Here is an 18,425-nt window from a genome sequence, read left to right on the forward strand (position 1 = left end):
GAATTTCGCAAGATACAAAATGTAGTTGCAAGAAAAAACCATCCATAAACTTTATCTGCCATACTCAAAGCATAATAATATCTGATAATAAAGCAACTTTACACCATTGAAAGGCACAAAAAAGAGCTAAACCACTTGCAACTTATTTTTCAGTACACCAGATAGAGTTTACGGTCGAAAGCTCCATACAATTCTTTATATCTAACTTAACAAAAATGGACCGTTACCAATCAATGGGTCTTTATCCTTGTACTTTATCTTTCAATGGTCTTGAGACAAGGTATGAATGAAGGCACATCACTGCGTGTTTTCTCTTCAAAATTCAACAAGGAAACGAATCAAACGACAGGAAGTCTGAGAATCAACTTCTGAACAAGAAAGAAGTGCTTTCTATTAACATTGGTTAAATGGCAGACAGATGATGTTGAGCGCAGATGATGTCATTGGTATAATCTAACTTTCATTTGATCCATGTTCAAAAGATTTGATAATATCTCGTTCAGGGGTTGATTTCAAAACTTCCCGTTGTGCGAATTGCTTCTTATGTAACATTTTGAGGAGAAAACAAGTGACATTTTCCTCTACTTCAGATCTTGTCTAGTGGCCCACCCTTTCAAATTAAAAAAAAGGCTGGCTTACCTCACAGCTGACATATGACAATCTATATGGACTACGTTGAAATGAGTGACTGTTGAGTAGCCGACAGTTTTCCGGGTCTTTGACTCGTATTCATCGACATTGCACCTTTTGGTAAACGTGTAGATTCCGAGGACTTTCGTTGGTTGGAATCGATAGCCTTCTCGGCAAATAACACAGACTAAACCAGTCTCTTCTCCTAAGTCTTCCATTTGTTGCAAGATAGAAGTCTCAGCCGTAACCTTTAAGCAAAAGAAATGAAAAATAGAATATTAAACGGGTAGGGGAATATTCAATTATTTTTAATATTCAACTGAAACATTTAACTAAAAGAGCTTCAACAACCCCAGCTTTTAATGTTCTTTGTGCTTATGTTTTATAATATACAGTTAGACGGTGCATGAAATAAATACTTGGTCTGTGAGTTTTTATCCGGAAGTCATAAAATAACTTTTTAAATCTAAAGGTACGTTTTCTTTAACAAGTAATCCCTTTTCTCTCAGAAACTCTGGGTTATTATCACTTGAAGTTGTTCATTTCCAAGTACTCCAAACAATTTTAACCAATGGATAAAAATTTAGGACACGTTTAAATTGGGAAAACACAACCATTGAATAAAAAAACAATGGCTAGCTAAGAATAAAAAGTATTTAAGACAATGTACCTGTCCTTTATCATTGGTCCGCATCCCTAAAGCTCCTAGTTGTTTTTCTCTCATTGCCATGGCCAAACGTTTCTTTTCTGCTCTTGTTTGTTGACGCACTTTTTCGATTCTAGTAGCTACCGCAGCGTTTGTTTTCAGAGCCTCCATGAGATTTTCTGCCAAAGAACCAACATGTTCGTCTGAGGACAGTTGCTCAAGATGATGGATGATTGGAATGCAGTCTGCTGACACTGCCATCTACAAACATAAAAATGCATTAAGTAAGAGGAATCATGATCATTGTTCGGGCAACCTGGAATTCTGAGAAGAGTTAACAAAACAACTAATCTACAAAAAAAGAACAAATTTTGAATGCTATGTTTCAAAATTTTGGCTCATAGTTCGATTTCTCAATTAAAATCAACCATTATTCGGACGAATTTAACTAAAATCAGCTTACCTACATCAGACATTGCCAAACTTCTTCGGGTGTGATTTTTTTAAAGCAAAAAACTACAAAAAATTCAGACTTGAAGCTTCATGAAATCATTATTTACAGTCTATGGAAAATCTACAGAAAGTTTTATGGCTTTATGTTGTTTAATTTTCTGCTGGAAAGTGAGAAATGTGTGGAAACTGAACAACATGAAATGCAGTTGGATCCTAAAATTCTGTAAGACTACTTTTGATGAGTTAAAGAGACACTGCGAAAAATTGTGCATGATAATAATATTGGTTTTCCGAGTTGATTGGTGTTTTTCTGATTTTGTCATTGATAAGTTTGATTTAAGAAGAACTAAAACAGAAGAAAAATAAGCTAGTTGATTATTAGCTCGACTGGTACCTCAAATGATACTAATAATTTTTAATTAAAGACCTTCCTTGTTTATTAATTCTGAGAATAAGTGAGCACTATACATTCTCCTTTTTAATAATCTTAATTCCGATTCTTCAAGAATGTCGTACGGTTGTAACTTACCTGTGTGGGTTTGTGCTGGGTCGCTAAACCGGCGAGAAGTCTGAGAATATACTTGAGTGATGGTTTTGAAATGTAAGTTTTCCAATCATCACTATCTGCCCGAGAGAGCGTAGGTTTGATGGCTGGAGCATTTGATGATACATACTCTAAAGCACTATCTACAATTCCCAAAGACACGATATGATCTTTCAGCGTGTTACCTAATTCGTTACAATCTATGCCAGAAACCAGTAGGCAGAACAGTTCCAACTAAAACAAGAAAACAAGGAGTGAGTGCAAAATTTTGCAGGAGTAAATATGTTCAATGTTTCAAACTAACATCCGAGCATTTTATATCACAAAAAAATATAGATATTACATTGTACTTGTCTTATTTGGATTTGATTTTTAAAAGGTTATGGAAGAAAAAATAAAAAAAATCAGTGACTCTGGTATGAAACATTTTAGTCTACTTCACTTTTTTCATGGAATCGAAAGATTGGTAACTTAGAAAGTTTTATCTCCTTGTAAACATTTTTGAAGATAAGAAGAAAAATATCTGTAAAAACAGGATGGCTAGTAAGGGCGGTCTAATTGGAAAAGTTTCGACAAATTTACTAGTGACTCCCTTCTCTTCTTCAATCATTTATTACAGCTCATAAAAACTGATTTAATTCAAGGTCTCAGCCATATTGAAGTATTTCTAAAGGTCCGCCATAAGCCTGAAATTGCAGAAAAAATCACATTGACCACAGACCTTTTGTTCATCTTCTGGAGTGCGTTCTTGATCAAAACTGTAGAAATTAAACGTTGTTTTGAAATATTGCATGAGAACAGACATTTTTTCGGTATTTGCATATGTGAGAGCAGCCAGAACTTTTGTCAGATGGTGAAGCACTGATGGACGAACATTGGACGTACAGTCAAGTAAAGAGCGAATATGCTCAGGACCGCCAAAAGTCTGTGACAACCGAGTGAATTCTTCAGGGGGTTGGGAAGCAGCTTTTGACAGGATCGTTTCCATGATCTAAAAATTTAGACAAAAGTCATGAAAATCTAATGGGCTGAGAGTAGCTAATGAAAGTCTACAGAAAGGAAAATTTACAACATCAATCTTTTCACTGAACAATTACAAATATACATAGAGTAAGTATGAACTGAAGTATTCTTTTATACATTGATATGCAAGTCTGAAAGAGGGTTATTTTCCTTTGAGATATACGCAATTTTTGATGCATTAGTTCGAACTTTCCGTTCATGGGAAAAAAATCTACTTGAAGTAAGTAACACAATGAACTTTACCGTGACAGTCTCGGCGGTATAAAAATATGGCAACCTCAATCTTGGCGCTTTGGCTCAGCTGTTGCACATTGTTTCTGTACTTTGAACACACAGGGAGGAAGGAAGACGGCTCGATTAAAGGACTTGCCAAAACGGTTGTAGAACGCAATTTGATTCAAGTAGACTCTGGTTTTTTTTGTAGGCTGAAAATTCAAATTTTTCGTAACGGGTGGTAAATAAAACGTTGGTGCCAAGGTTAGGAGTTAGTTTCAGTTGTCTATAACGCTAACTCGTGTTCCACTTGCAATTTTGAAGATGAAATAAGAATCAGAATGCTTGAATTTGTACCTTGTCCACTATTTCATTTCTTATGAGAGCACTTTACACCTGACATAATTTTCTTTTTAAAATTCATATGCATAAAAATGAATTGACCTACTGTAAATGTCGTGTCATCAAAAATTTACAACTCTTTAACTTTGCCACTCTTTTGACATATGATAATTGATAAAAGGTTTCGAAAACTTTAATAAAGCTACCAAGAAGCAAGGATTAGAGTAACACACTTACATCAAGTAACTGTTCAGTAATGGAGCTCTGAGACTTGTCAGTATCTGCAGGTTGATGAAGACATAATTGTAACACATGAAGGAGAGTTGTGATTGCACAGAGATCAGGTTGTATCAATACTTCTTGATTGCGTTGAACTTTCACACAAAGTCTGAGAAGTTTCAATAATACCTGGAGCAGTGGTCGTGATCTTGACATATCTTGAATGCCTGAAAGCCATGATGAGAAGGGATGAAATTAAAACTAAAATTAGCTAAACACGATACTGCATAAATTCTACCTTCATCCATCTTAAACAAATTTTTCTTATGGAGGTAATATGTTTAAAATAATGTATTTTTACTGTTGTTTCATATTTTTGAAATTTACCAGAATCGATCATAAAATTTCTCGACTCCAGGATTTTCAGATTTCCTGGCTTTTTAATAGAATTTCTTCTTTGATTGTATGTATGTATAAGCCGCTTTCACGGCGCGCTAGAGCGCTCTGCGACGCCTACTCTCCACAAGAATCTGTCATGGTGGAGATCCTCCGGAAGCCGGCATCTCTCCATCCCTTCATGGATGCCCTCTACCCACCGTTTGGCTGGACGCCCTCTCCGTCGTCTACCTGGGGGGACCCACTCCAACACCTTCTTCGGCAACCTGGTATCAGCCATTCTCTGCACATGCCCATACCATAACAATTGCTTGGTCATGACATCATGCACAATTGTCCCCTCAACGCCCATTATCTCCAGGATTTCCTGACACATTTTCTCCTCGATCTTCTTTGATTTTATTTCCTTTAAATGGGCCTGTTGCAAACTTTTGCTAGAGCAGAATGAAGAGTTGTTTCCTATAGATAATGCCTCAAAAATCACGATGAGCGCATCGGCAAAGTCTGAAATGCACTCATAAATTCACAATCTGCGTAAGAAATTTGCGTTATTTTGAGCTTCCCGCTTCAAAAACGATACTACTGCACAGGTGAACATTTTGTTAGAGGAGTCGCTCCATCGTCGGCAATATTCATCATGGCCGACGCTTGCGCAGTTCCTCGCATAATTCGAGGAGAGTTCAAGGTCAATTAAGGCGGGCGAGGAAAATATGAACGTAAACACGCCGATTGTTATATGGTTTAATCCTGTTCAGGTGTTATCTCGTCCCATCACACGTGTTTTGGCGGACTGGCGTCGGCCATGATGAGTATTGTCGCCAATGGAACGACTCCTCTAACAAAATGTTCACCTGTACCGTAGTATCGTTTTCGAAGCGGGAAGCTCAAAAAACCGCAAAAATCTTACGCAGATTGTGAAGTTATGAGTGCATTTCAGACTTTGCCGATGCGCTCATCGTGATTTTTGAGGCATTATCTGCAGGAAACAACTCTTAGTTTTGCTCTAGCAAAAGTTTGTAACAGGCCCATTACCCTCACTTTTGCTAAACAGACCTTGCAAAATTCCCAGACTTTTCCCAGTCGCCTCAAATGCCCTAACTTTCCCAGATTCCAAACCGCCGGCAATCCTGTAATAATTCCTAATTTGTTGACATACGCGCAATTGTTGGCATACTGGCTGCAATTTACACAACCTTAGGATGGACTTTCACGGTATCAAAAATGACAATCGCATGAGGAACACTTTGTTCATCTTTCATCATCAGGTTAGAAATTGTGAGTACCAAGAATCATCACCTTATCTTTTCCTACGACTCCAACATTCAACACATTTTCGGCATTACTCCTGCAGAAGATAGAGCTATAAAAATTAGAAAAAAGGACAAGTACTTACTTGCTAACCTATCCAACATAACTTGGAGACCACCACAGTCAGCCATGACATTGGCCATCCGGTACACTTCTTCATTGTCGACAGTTGCTTCACTTTTGTTCGATAACGTTTCAATGAACTCTTCAGTGGCATCACCCAATAATCCACGCATCCTGTATACGACCCGCATTGCATCGCCTTCTCCACCTTCAGCAACCCATACTTTCTTAAACACCTCACTAACAGGGAGATCCAAACTAATGATTTTATTATTGACGAGGAGTTCCATTCCATTATCATCTTCAAGAAGAGCTACAAGCTCGCAGTCCTGACAGATTTTATTCTTTACATCTCGCATAAGAGGGCCGAGTCCTGGTTCATTGCTACTGTAAGGATTACCAAGCATTCGACCCTGTAGGAAATCTTCTTGCTGGGGATCTTTCTCCAGGGTTAGATAAAATTCACCGACATCGTTTTCCTCAGGATAGATTATGGAGCACAAACGTTCAAACACGAAAACAGGAGTGCGAACGTCCTGCATGCTACATTTTTTCACAGTTTCGATACAAATGGCCATGAAGGCTTTCGTTTCTGCCTCCGTGCCCGAAGTCATTTCTTCTAGGAGTTCCAGGAGTTTATCCTGAGTGTCATCAATCAGTCGAGTACGTTGAACAACAAGGCGGCGTAGAGCCAAATAACCGCTCAGAACAGCTCCAACAAGTCTTCCTTTATACTGCTGTTTGATGTTCTCTTGTTCCAAGAACGATGCCAATAATTCAGTCAGCATTTTTAACGCATAGCCTTGAGCTAAGTCCGATGTTAGGGTAGTTTCTTCCAAGTGATGCAATTCTTGGATCTCCGCTGTAAGAAGGGAGGCAAGATGCGGAAGTAATCCTCTTAATGCAAGATACTGCTTCCATGGTTTGGGTTGAATTAAAGTTTGGTAAAGAGCCAAAAATTCAGCTGCACTTTCTCCAGCTGAGCCGAGTTCACTTAAGAAGCCAGTCATTAAGTCTAAAATTTCCTTCTTTCTGAGAGGCGATTGACACAGGCTCTCTAACATGCTGCAAGCAACTTGCCGGGCTAGACGAGAGCTGGGATTGAACAGGACTTGTTTCAGCCATACGACATTTGTAAGTTGCATTGGTTGAAGCAGTCCTTGCATTGTGCGCTCTCTCCATTTCCTGGCATACTTTTCTGCCAAGAACTGACTACGAATCTCATCTTTGGAAGGAGTTTTGTCGGTGGGTGACTCTGGAATGTTTGCAGGCATGCGTTGACGCCAAGTTTCAAAAGTATGCTTTGGATCTCCAGCCAACCACTTCCTCAGATCAATACGAATATTCTCGGCGGGTTTTATTGTAGCCGAGGATTCCAGAGATTTCTCCTTGTTCTTTTTGTTCTCCGGTTTGATGAGACCTTGCAATATCTTCAGACATGGCAGAGTGATAGATTCCATTACTGCCGGTGATTTTGAATCTTTGGACGCCATGAGGAAAAGCTGCATTACACACTTCAATTTTTGCTCCCAACATGAATCTTCTTTCTGAACGAGACATCCAAGAAGAGAAATTTCTGGTCGAACAGCAAAAGCTAATTCAGAGTGAGTGACATGACCACGCAATGACAAAGAAATTCGGTCCATTATCAAAGAGCACAAACCCTCAGTTGCAGCAGGATTGTCACGGATGAGGAGACGCAACAGTTGGCGCACCTCCTCTTGAATCTGTGTTGTCCCGCGTCTTAAGTTATTTTCCAGTAATTCTTGGACCAGTCCCTGTTGACACAGATACGATCTGGATACTGCATTGGTTGACAAGGCTCTCAGAAGAGTAAGACAGTGCTCAGTTGCTGCTGAGGCGCAGCCGTAGCATCGTCCCGCGTGTGCAACATTAGTTGGAGGTGAGGTAAATTTGTGCATACTGGAGGGTATGCCAACTGTGCTTGCTGGTTTGCTTGGCTGGGATCCACCACTAGGAGTGGCAGCTGTTCCCAACTGTTTGCGGTCGTACGCAACTAACTCTCGACGGCAAGCCAACACTTTCTGGATGATCCTACTGAGTTCTTCGAAATGATTTTTGCAGTCACCACAGTAGCGATGAGCTAGAAGCTGTATTGCACGGTTTACTTGGTTATTAGCACTACTAGTGCTGGTTGAATTGCTTGCAGATGATGAGGAAGTTGCAGTCCCAGCAGAACTTGAATCATCTTTGCCTTTCTCCAAACGGTGCTCGCTGATTTTGAGGAGAAGCATTTCTAGGTTCGGTTTGTTCCCTACAAGTTGTTTGTAAACTCGATCAGCTTTTTCCAGGTGTGAATTGATGGCAGAAACCGTTTTCTTTCGATCTTCATCATTTTCAATTGCATCAACAGCACAGCATGGGCGGGCGGTTAGTAGATAGTCGAATTTTGCGTACTTGCAGAACCCACAAGCATGGCATAAGAAGGGATCCTTCTCATCATAGTTAATGGCTCTGCATTTGTGACACTGGAAGACATTTTCGCCGCAGTTGTTACAAACGCCAGGGTTAGCAGGAACAGAAGCACTACATCTGGGACATTGAAGAGTTTCAGAGGAAGCATGGAGATTTTCATAGAAATCTGCGTACTCTATCATCAAATTGCACGCAACAATTGGAAGAGGGAACTCAATGATGACTTCAGTTTGACCTGAGGTGAGGCTGACTTTCTTTGCTTTATGCCACATGGCAGGTTTGTTTTTAAGTTCAATGACCGCTTGGACACTGCGGTTATTGTAGTAGATGTTGATAGTTTGTACCATTTTGGTTCTTTTGATATCCCCAATGCGCAAAACGATTTTGCTGATAGTATGACTTCCAACAAGTTTCACAATTTGTGTTGTGGTGGTAAATTTGGAGTCTACTTTGATGGAGGAGAGTTTAATGCTGCTGAACGGAACTTCTGGGTTATTGCAAACTAAACATGGCTCACTCTCCAAGTAGAAACCATCTAGTTCAACAAACTGCGCTAACTGGGAGTACAAGCTTGCGTTTGGATGGTGTGCAAGTGCTTGATTTTGTGACTGTAGCACCTGAACGGCCTGTTCCATGTAATCATTCATTTTTGTTTCTGCTATTGATGACTTGATGCTGAAGTAGCCAAGAAGGTCAACAAACTGAGCAGTTTTCCGACCATACGCAGGTAACTGTGGCCACAAAGTCCAAAGCAGATCCAGTAATGATTTTTGTTCAGAGACTGCTGAATTTTGATACATGGCCAGTATTAAAGCATGAGCTTGCCAGCGCATACTGGAGGAATTAGTATCCAGTAGGAACGTGCGGATGAAATGAGCCAATAGATCTCTTGGAATCATTTTATTCAATTGCTCGGTCAATTCAACTGCCTGCATCTCTTCTAATTCCTGTTTCTCATCTTTATCAGCAGATCGTTCGGCAGGCTGAGAAGATGAGGGTGCTGTTTTAGATGATTTCCCTTCTTGGTTTGTTGAAGAACTGGGTGCTGGCTGGTCAGTAGACGTTGACTGTTGCTGCGATTGTGGCTGCTTGGTGCAGATGGCGCACTGGAGGAGTTGGAGGATGGGCTGTGAGACACCTTCTTCCAATAAACAGCTGATTTCCATGAGGTATGGCAAGACGGTCTCTTCTTTCAAGCAGAACTTCTGCCAGTTGACTGTGCGGTTTGTTGCAACTTCCACGCATGTTTTTAAATGCTCGACAAGTTCCACCAATGCATCATAAGATAAAGACACAGCATGCACTTTCGACATTTCTCCACTCAAGGATACATCTGTTGAAGTTCGCACAGCCTTGAATATTGTCGAAATATGGGACTCTAAGGAATGCAGATCTCGCAGCTGCTTATACTTGTCTTTGTTACCACAAATAAATAATAAAAGTTTTCTAACTTGCCGTCGGACAACCGGTAATTGTTGGTTCATCATGTATTCACACAAGTCATAATACCATGCTTGTTCAAACATGATGTTTGTGCTAGTGTGCTTTTGGACTTGGTACGGCAGTCGCAATGACATTTCTGTCAACAGATGTGGGTATGCGTCAAAGACATCATTAGAGTGATTTTTCAAGTACTGCTGGGGGAAAAATGGTGACATGTCTGGAGGTGAAACAACTGAATGTGGTTTCAAGAGGACTTCCCCAGACTGATTTGCAGCATCTTCGGCAGTATTGACTTTACTGTAATTCAACAACTTTTTAATCAGTGCGAGACAATAGTCGATTACTCCAGCTTGAAGTAGAGCATTTGCAGTAATACTTGGAATCTGACTTGAATTCTCAGTACCTGTTTTTGTGGATGATTTTGACCGGGACATTAAAACACTGACAAGTCTCATTAAAACAAGGTGAACTTCATGTTTCTTGTTGCGCTCTACCAATTCGTCGACATTGGGTTGTTTCATTTGCAGTTCACTGACAATAGCATTTAGTAACGTGTTTAAGCAGTGCCGGTCTTTGTCTTCTTCGACTTCCAGATCTGACGCCAACATTAAAACAACTTGGAGACAAGGGATTGACCGCACACCACCGACTTCTTTTAAACTTGGAACATAGGAAATCAGCTTCTCAAGAACAAGTAAGCGCAAGCCATGTAGCTTGTTCCCGCCTTCGGCATCAATGTCTGTTTCAACGCTGACAGAGTCTTGAACTTGGAAACCAGCAGACGCACCCAGCGAGCTTGTCTCACTCCTTCCGGACGCAATAGGTTCTGGAATGTTATCCCCGTAGGCTGAACTGCGACCAGAGACATTGTGCTCTCCTGTGATACTATCTGCGCCGCTACCACCACTCTCACTTCCTCCCTGTTCTGCTGGAGATGTTCGCAGAGTGCTGCCATCTGTTGCAGCTGTGCTACCTTCATCATCAGATCCTGCTCCAGAGGCAGTTGTATCACTGTAATGCCCAACCTCCTGATTCTGTGGCTGATTGACGACAGGAACTTGAACAAGGCCTTGCGATGCTAAAACCTGCAAACTCTGTAAAGTGGGACCTCCGATGTTTTGCAGCCCTTGGAAATTAGCTAAGCCTTGTAGTCCTTGTAGCCCTTGCAAATTTTGTTGGATATTTTGTAGATCGCCTCCGTTTTCATGATCATGAAGGCTCAGAGCAATTGCGAGTTCTACCATCGTTTCATCATCCGAATCTGGAGGCATCATATAAGGTGAATAGCCAGCACCTCTGAGCAGTGCTTCTACATTATCTGCTCCACCACTGGCACCAGCCGCGGCATCAGCTGCCACGAGGACCATGGGCTCAACAGTATCAACCTCATACTGAACGGCCTCGGCTTCAGGAGAGTCTTGCGAGTGTGATGGCTGTGATATTGGAGTGGGTTTTTCCATGTCTGGTGTTGAGCAGTGAGGCGGAGACGGAATGTAAACCCTTCGACGCCTGATTCTTGGTCTCAAGACACGAATTATTGCTTGCTTGGCACTAAAACTGATAGTAGTATCCTCGCAAAGCAGCAAGTCCATGTAGTATTTTGTTGCCATTGATATTGTTGCATCGCTGTGGTCATTGAGGGTGAAAGCATGGATGATTTCAACTATGGCATAGACAGTTGTTTCAACATGCGTGAGACCAGGTAAGCATACTGAGGCTAAAGCTGGGTTTATGGGCCTTGCTTTGTGCAAACGCCAAAATACGTCGAGAATCAGCGTGACTAGTTGACGAGCTGCGCTTGGGTGATCTAGCCGAGGTTTATCAGTATTCTCTGCAGTTATTTGTGGGAGATCGGACGGCAGCTCATGAGGAACGAACTTGGATAAGTTCTGTGGACGAGTTACAGCAATACTGCGGGCTGTTAGAACAAGTCTGTAAAATGATTCAGCATCTAGGTCTGCTGCCTCTGGAATGTTCCTGAAGACTGTGAGGGAGTTTAACACATGAGTCAGCAGGGCTTGATCTTTGTAGTTGTGATAACCTTGCCTCGATGAGTGCAAAGCAGATAGAAGGGACTTCGTGTGAAGTTGAATACAGACGGGAGTTGGGAGAGTGAGAAGCTTTGTGGCTAGTTTAATGGCTTCAAAACGTTGATTAGCAGACTTAGTCAAATCTGGAACTCCGACAATATTGAAGTTCATGAGAGAAATACTATTATCCAGAACTTCTAGACAGCTAGAGACCATTTTTTCAAGCATGGAGATTTGCGAGGCATTCATGGATTGTCCTTCTGAGTCTTGGGTAGACCCTGATGTCTGTTGAGTTGAGGCTCCAGCTCCGGCTGGAACGTCGTCGGATTCCTCCGGCCAACCAAATGTATCTTTAGTTTTGCCATGGATCTTGATGGAATCCACCATTGTAATACCGTCCGGATCTTGCGACTGACCAAAGGAGATGGTTATTTTTTTGTCTGCTCTCAAGCTTTCTTCTCGAGTGAATGGAAAGTCAAACCAGCGAGCCCGGGTGACATTAGTTTGGATGCAGCGTCCAAAAATAGCAATATAGGATGGAACACGATGAGTGTCCTGATTACCTAAAAATATTCGAGCACCTGTCATGACATAATTAGCATCGTTGTTCGTCACTTCCACATTGAATCCTGCAAGTTTAGACGAAACAACATACATACCTGTTGTGTTAAGTCTGTGTTTGATTTGATTGGGGCTGTAAACTTGAAGCAGGTCATTGCCACCAAATTCTACATCATTCATCACAGAACTGTGCTCAAAGAAATCAACCGGGAATGTGATGGCACCACTAGATGGTTTGCCTGGTTTTGGCGCCTTTTTCTTTCTTGAGTGTTTGACAGACACGGATGGATTAGATGCAAGAATATTTGGAGAAAGCCAGAATCCAGTTTGTTCCATTGAGGCCATATAAATACGAAGACTGCCATCTTCACAGAGCAAAATTAAAGTTGTTTTATGGTCCGAGTTCGATGATGAGTGCCTGATGGCTACAACATCCATGATTTTTGCTTTGGCCGGAACCACTTTGATTTCTTGAATGAGAATTGAGTTGGGTTTGATCATCATTACGACAGGATTGTTGCTTATCTGCATCACACTGCAAACTAAGCCCGGATGATTCGGTACTTCCATCCACTGACATAGCGGCTGAGGGGATGCATTCGCATTGCTTGACTTATTAGAGGAATTAGACGATTTAGAGGATGGAGCCATGTTTATCAGGAAAACAGGTGACAGGCCGTTGTCTAAATTTAGGACAGGAGCAATAAAACTTTTGCCTTGAGTGTAACTAAAGAACAACAGTTTGAGCGAGTGGGAGTAGTACACTGAGACTCCTCCACCGCAAACTTGACCATTAACATCTTTGATATCAGGGTGATAGATTTCTAACGTGTTGGTAACATAGAATGGGCCATGTTTAGCTGAACTCTCTTCATTCATATCTTGTGTATAGATATAACCAGCAGAAGACATTAAAAGCATCACAGATTTTTGCTCTTCAGAGCAATAAAACGTGACGTCTCGAATTTTACCCATTGGTACAAGGAAGTTGTACTGTGGACTAAAAACATCTTTTCCGAGATCATAAATTTTGACAAAATCAGCTGTTACAAGGGCTAAATTTGTCTGTGAGCCAGGGAGCCAGATGGCACGGATGATGAAATTGCCAGTCTCAAGTTGAGGATGCAAAACTATGTGGGAGCCAACGGAGCCACTTGGATTAAAAGTCAATACATGACAGTCTTTTAGACCACAGACAGCAAGGAAGTCTTCGTTCCACTGATTACCAGTTACGGACAAAATTGTGAAAGGTATTGGAGCTGAGGCAAGGCGAGTAAGAGTCAGTTTGCGTTTTGAGGAATCTGCTTGCTTCAAGAGCGCATTCAGTTGAAGAACAGTGATCTTCCCTTTTTCATGTGAAACAGCAACTAGATGCTGTCTCTTGCCATGTGGTGATGACAGACAACACATAGCTACACGGCGTATCATATGAGCAGTGATCAGTTGTCGAATGATTTGACCTTGTTCTCCAGCATAATTCATCCTGACATTTTCAAACGCTCCCTCTTGAGAGCCTAAAGTTGGGACCATTAGCTGATCAGTGTACTCAAACTTCTTATCAGCAGAATGTAATTCTTTGAGGGCATTTTGAGCTCTGCGGTGACAACCTACGGGAGAATGGCGCTCGCAAGCTGCTTCAACAATTGGAATCAAATTCTTTATCAGCTCTAAAAGTGGCGTTACTATTACTGGTTGAGCCCACATCATTGATACAAGCTGTTCTTTAAAGTTTTCCAACTGTTTGGCCAAATTACTCCTTTGGGTTTTGTCTTGCGGCAAACTTCGATGTTCATTGAATTTCTCAAGGTTGGATGGTGAAGAAGGACGTCTCCTTAAAGAGCTTGTCAACATCTGCTCAGTGCCGTAGTTGGCAGAACTGCTGGCAGCAGCATTGCTAGCAGTTGGCTGTCCTGAAGTTTCAGCACTAACTGCTGGATGACGTTTGACAAGCGCCTGGCAGTTCTCCACGCCTCTCGCACCGCAGTCACAAAAGAAGTTCCCATACTTGGCGTAAGTCACATCGTGACCTCTGTGGCATACTCTGGCACACACAGTGCAAACACCGACACCTTCAACCATTTTACAAGTATGACAGTGATACCAGTGTTGATTCATGAAGTCTTTTTGCGTTATGGTAAAAGTGCAAAGCTTGTTGCAAAGGCTGTCTTCATCTGATTCATCGCCTTCACTTTCATCGTCTTCTTCATTGTTTGCAAAATCATCGATCCAGTCCTGGTCATGGTCTAATTGCAGGGGCAGGGGGTCACCATCCCAAGGTGGTGATGTTGCTCTTCCTGCTGATTGTGATCCGCACAAGGCTTGAATGATATCACTAGCATAATTCAAAATGTAACAGAGTGATTCCAACACACTCCCACAGGAGAAACTTTCCGACAACTTGTTTAGATTTTCACTTTGGCATAGCAGTTCTTTGCATTGTTCTAACCAACCTGTTGCAGCAGTGAAAAGTTTGACATGCCCACGGCCTGATCCAGCATCTGCTAAAGTTGCCATCACCGTCATTAGAGCAGGGAATCCATTATCATTAGGTATCAGTCGGGACCCCATGGGTATGAGGGCTTCGAGCAATGTTAAGGCAACTTCTTCTTTGAAATTAGGATCAGTGTTTCCACCACCTTTCACTATGTAGGCTGTGATGTACTGTAAAATTTGTTGATTTTCTTGAATCAACACTTTCCGTTGAGAGGCAAGTTTTTCTTCCTCATTTGCTGACTCAATTGGAGTTTTTGAGCTAGAAGCAGCTTGTCCTGACTCAGATGAAGCCGATGCAATAACTGGCATAGGGATAGGGTCTGGCACAGGGGTTGTCACGGGGCCCGAGGCAGGCTTTTCTTTTATATTACCAACAATTACATGACGCAGCCAGTTTTCTAGGGTGTCTGGAGTGATTGAAGCAAGCCGTAGGACGGAGGAACATAATTTCTCTAGAACAGGTTCATTTGGCTGCTTTTCAGCGGTAGAGAACAATCGATTAAAAATTTGGAGCACTCGGACACAATACATCATAGATTCCTGTGCTTTAGGGGTGGCTACACTCAACAATAATGTGAGGAGATCTCTTTCAGGAGAGCCATCAAAGAATTTATCAAGGGCTGCACGACCAGTTGGTTTTTCAATTAGAGATTCAATCCACTGAAGAGAATACGAGACAACCTTTTCATGAATCATGCCAGAGCATGGTGCTGTAGTGTTAGTGTAGCAGGTTGCTAACGTGTAAATGTGCTCGAGTGCTTTGTAGTTGGTTTCAAACTCGATTTCTGCTTCCGTTGAGATTTTTTCCAAGGGACGAGTAACTTTGTCGAACAAATATTCGGTGCAAGCATCAAGCGTAAGAGGAGTCAAAACTCGTCTAGCCTCCCGTTTCAGCTCTCCATCTTCAAGTTCTGTGATATGTGTTGAGATAAAAGAGACAAGAGAAAACAGGAGGTGTCGGAACGATGGCAGCAAAGTTAGACCCTGTGACCGAGACAAGTTTGAAACATTGAAGTTTGTCACAGCCAAAACATAACTTTCAGCTGGTATGATGTCTGACACAAAGTAATTCCACCACACCTCGAAGCAATTCACCGCGTTCCATTTGTCCAACACAGTGCGGACTGACAGGGGTAAGAGCGGAGTCAAAGCACCGGCAAAAGTTGATATCTTTGCATTGCGAGACGAGCCAATGGCTAGAGCATGTCGAATGGCAATCTTGTCACTTTGAGAGAAAGTAGAGCCACCCTCGCTATTTTCTTGCATTTCTACCATTTCATACAAAAGACTTGAGTGGCAACATGCTACGATCACTTCAAGTAGTCTCAAGACATAAGGCATCAGCTCTGTTGCAGCTTCTGTGACTTGAGACCCGGACACTTCAACGATTTGCATCGGTTTATTCACATCAATATTTTCGCTACTGGAAGATTTTAGAGAGTTTTCATCCATTAATACTATCAAACGACTAATGACAGCTTCAAACAAATAAATTTCAGACAACTTTGGTAAGTTTTGCCTCGGGACAATCCACTTGTTAGTCTCAATTTGTGGCATTAGAGAAGATATGCATGCCTTCGCGAGTTTAACATCATGCTTTAGGTTGTCAACTTTCTCTGCAACTGTCTTCAGAACATTTTCTGCGTAAGCAGTGTACATGCCCTGTTTGACCAGGGAGTCTTTCATCCATCCAATGAAAGTTTTATGTGCTGCACGTGGGCCCCAGACAAGTGCATGAAGCAGTTTAAGCGAGGCTTCGGGCGCATCATCTTGGCTTAATTTCTCTAGATAAGGTGTTGAAGGTGGTAAATGTAATAGCAAGCGCCAGCAAATTGAGAAACAATACTGAATTGCACAAAGTGACATGAAGCTCATTTTTTCATTCAGTCTAATACATGGGGTGCACTGGTCCAGTACACCTAGAATTTCAATAAGCGCATCGATCAGCAATGGGTACTTGACCTTATCAGCAGAGCCTAGAATGAAGTTGCAAGCCAACCCATCAAGTTTTGGTTGCTCCTGATTACTGATTTCAATGCTCGTCAAACTATAAAAGCGCGGTTTCATTGAAAATTCACTCGGCGAACCGTACTTGCGATAGTTCTCTTCGATTTTGGCCCACGGTCCACAAATATTGCTTGTCGCCGATTGGGATGAGTCGCTGGTTGCATTTTCAGCACCAGTGGTGGCAGTGCTCAGCAGGTGTTGCTGCACTTGCTCTAAAAGTGATGCTGGTGCATCGTAGAGGTGCTTGACTAGATAATCCAAAAAGAGAAGGAGACGAGATAAATGTAAAAGCTGACTTTCTTTCATCGGACTGCGAATGCTACTGTCTGCGACCTTGATTATTCCGCTGGCCGTTACAAGTAGGAGCGATTTTTTTTGCATTAGATTCAACGAGTGAAACAGGAATAGGAGTAGCTGGGCATGCTCAATGTTGATGTCTTCATTTTCTGAATCAATTACTTGTGGGGGATTACAAATGTTGTCCACCAAAGTGTTGATGAGGCGATGCCAGATATTTATGTATGCAGCTTCTTTCTCTGCTTGGGGTTTTAGAAGGAGGACTTGAGCAAGAACAGCTAAGGTTCGAGGATAAACTTGAAGAGGCCAGGCAGTATTGTCAGGTGGGACTGGAACAGGACTTACACCCAAGTGGTGCAATAGCGTTCCTTGAAGTGATTCATTTAAAATGTTCCTTGCAAGCAGATTGTGCGTATAGTACGTTAGGGCACAGGAGAAATCATTGTAAAGTGATCCGAGGGTGGCACCAAAATAGACAGAAATGGTTCCTATTTAAAAAAAAAAAAATTACACAATTGTAAAATAAATTGAAGTTCAAAGTTTTAAAGTACAACTGCAGGATATTCAGATGAAGTTGAGGAGAGGGCCTAGTCATCAACTTCAAAGACATCACATTTTGTACTCTTCAACATAAATATTCATTCTGCATGCCACTAGGGCAGTACTGCAAATTTCTACTGGTAACCTCATACAGAGCAAAAAACTAAAAATTCACTTTTTGACCTCAAACTTCTTGAAATTGGTATGCGGAGAGTTTCCAGTTTATCATGCATGCGGGATGTTACATAGAGTAATAACTAAAAAAATAACTTGCAATTCTACCGAAAACACATCCTTCCTCTGCTGAAATATATGGTCAGCTTTAATATGTTTCTTTTTTTTTAAAATAAGCTGAATAGAGGGTTGAATATGGGGAAAACTTGTAATCAGTCTGCGATTAAATAGTGCGTGAGTAAAATTTTAGAATTAGAATTCCTTAAAATAGATACAAACTTATTAATAAACTTCAGAAGACAGCCACTTATGATACTGCAGTATTGTTCTTAGACCTTTCAGGAGAAACTTGCTCAAATATGGGTGTTTTAAAATAGTTTGCAGTATCAAAGGTTGAAAGGTACTTAAGACTTTTCTATGAATTCAGCAATGGAAGGTAAAACTGTAAATTCAGATTTCAGAAAAATCAGTTGTGACGACCGATGACTCTTTTGAGATCAAGGAAAAGAAGAAAGATATAAATTTAAAAAATTTAGGAGAAACGGATGGAACTTTAGTTTCCTGACCATTCCTTCCTCATCTTTACAAAACATTTCCTGTTGCTATG

At 41.4% G+C, this 18,425-nt stretch overlaps 1 protein-coding gene across 1 annotated transcript in view; it reads right to left on the reverse strand.

Annotated features, from left to right (window-relative positions):
- poe (E3 ubiquitin-protein ligase-like protein poe) overlaps positions 1-18,425 on the reverse strand; it is a 36,538-nt gene that overhangs the window by 5,846 nt on the left and 12,267 nt on the right. The window contains exons 13-18 of the mRNA XM_019044270.2: positions 5,860-17,592; positions 4,089-4,297; positions 2,995-3,264; positions 2,259-2,507; positions 1,301-1,537; positions 640-878 (exon numbers count right to left, since the gene is read on the reverse strand). Coding sequence (XP_018899815.2) covers positions 640-878; positions 1,301-1,537; positions 2,259-2,507; positions 2,995-3,264; positions 4,089-4,297; positions 5,860-17,592 — 12,937 coding nt within the window. The remainder of the gene's footprint in view (positions 1-639; positions 879-1,300; positions 1,538-2,258; positions 2,508-2,994; positions 3,265-4,088; positions 4,298-5,859; positions 17,593-18,425) is intronic.

The sequence above is a fragment of the Bemisia tabaci genome, chromosome 7, assembly GCF_918797505.1.
Source record: "Bemisia tabaci chromosome 7, PGI_BMITA_v3".
NCBI lineage: Eukaryota > Metazoa > Arthropoda > Insecta > Hemiptera > Aleyrodidae > Bemisia > Bemisia tabaci.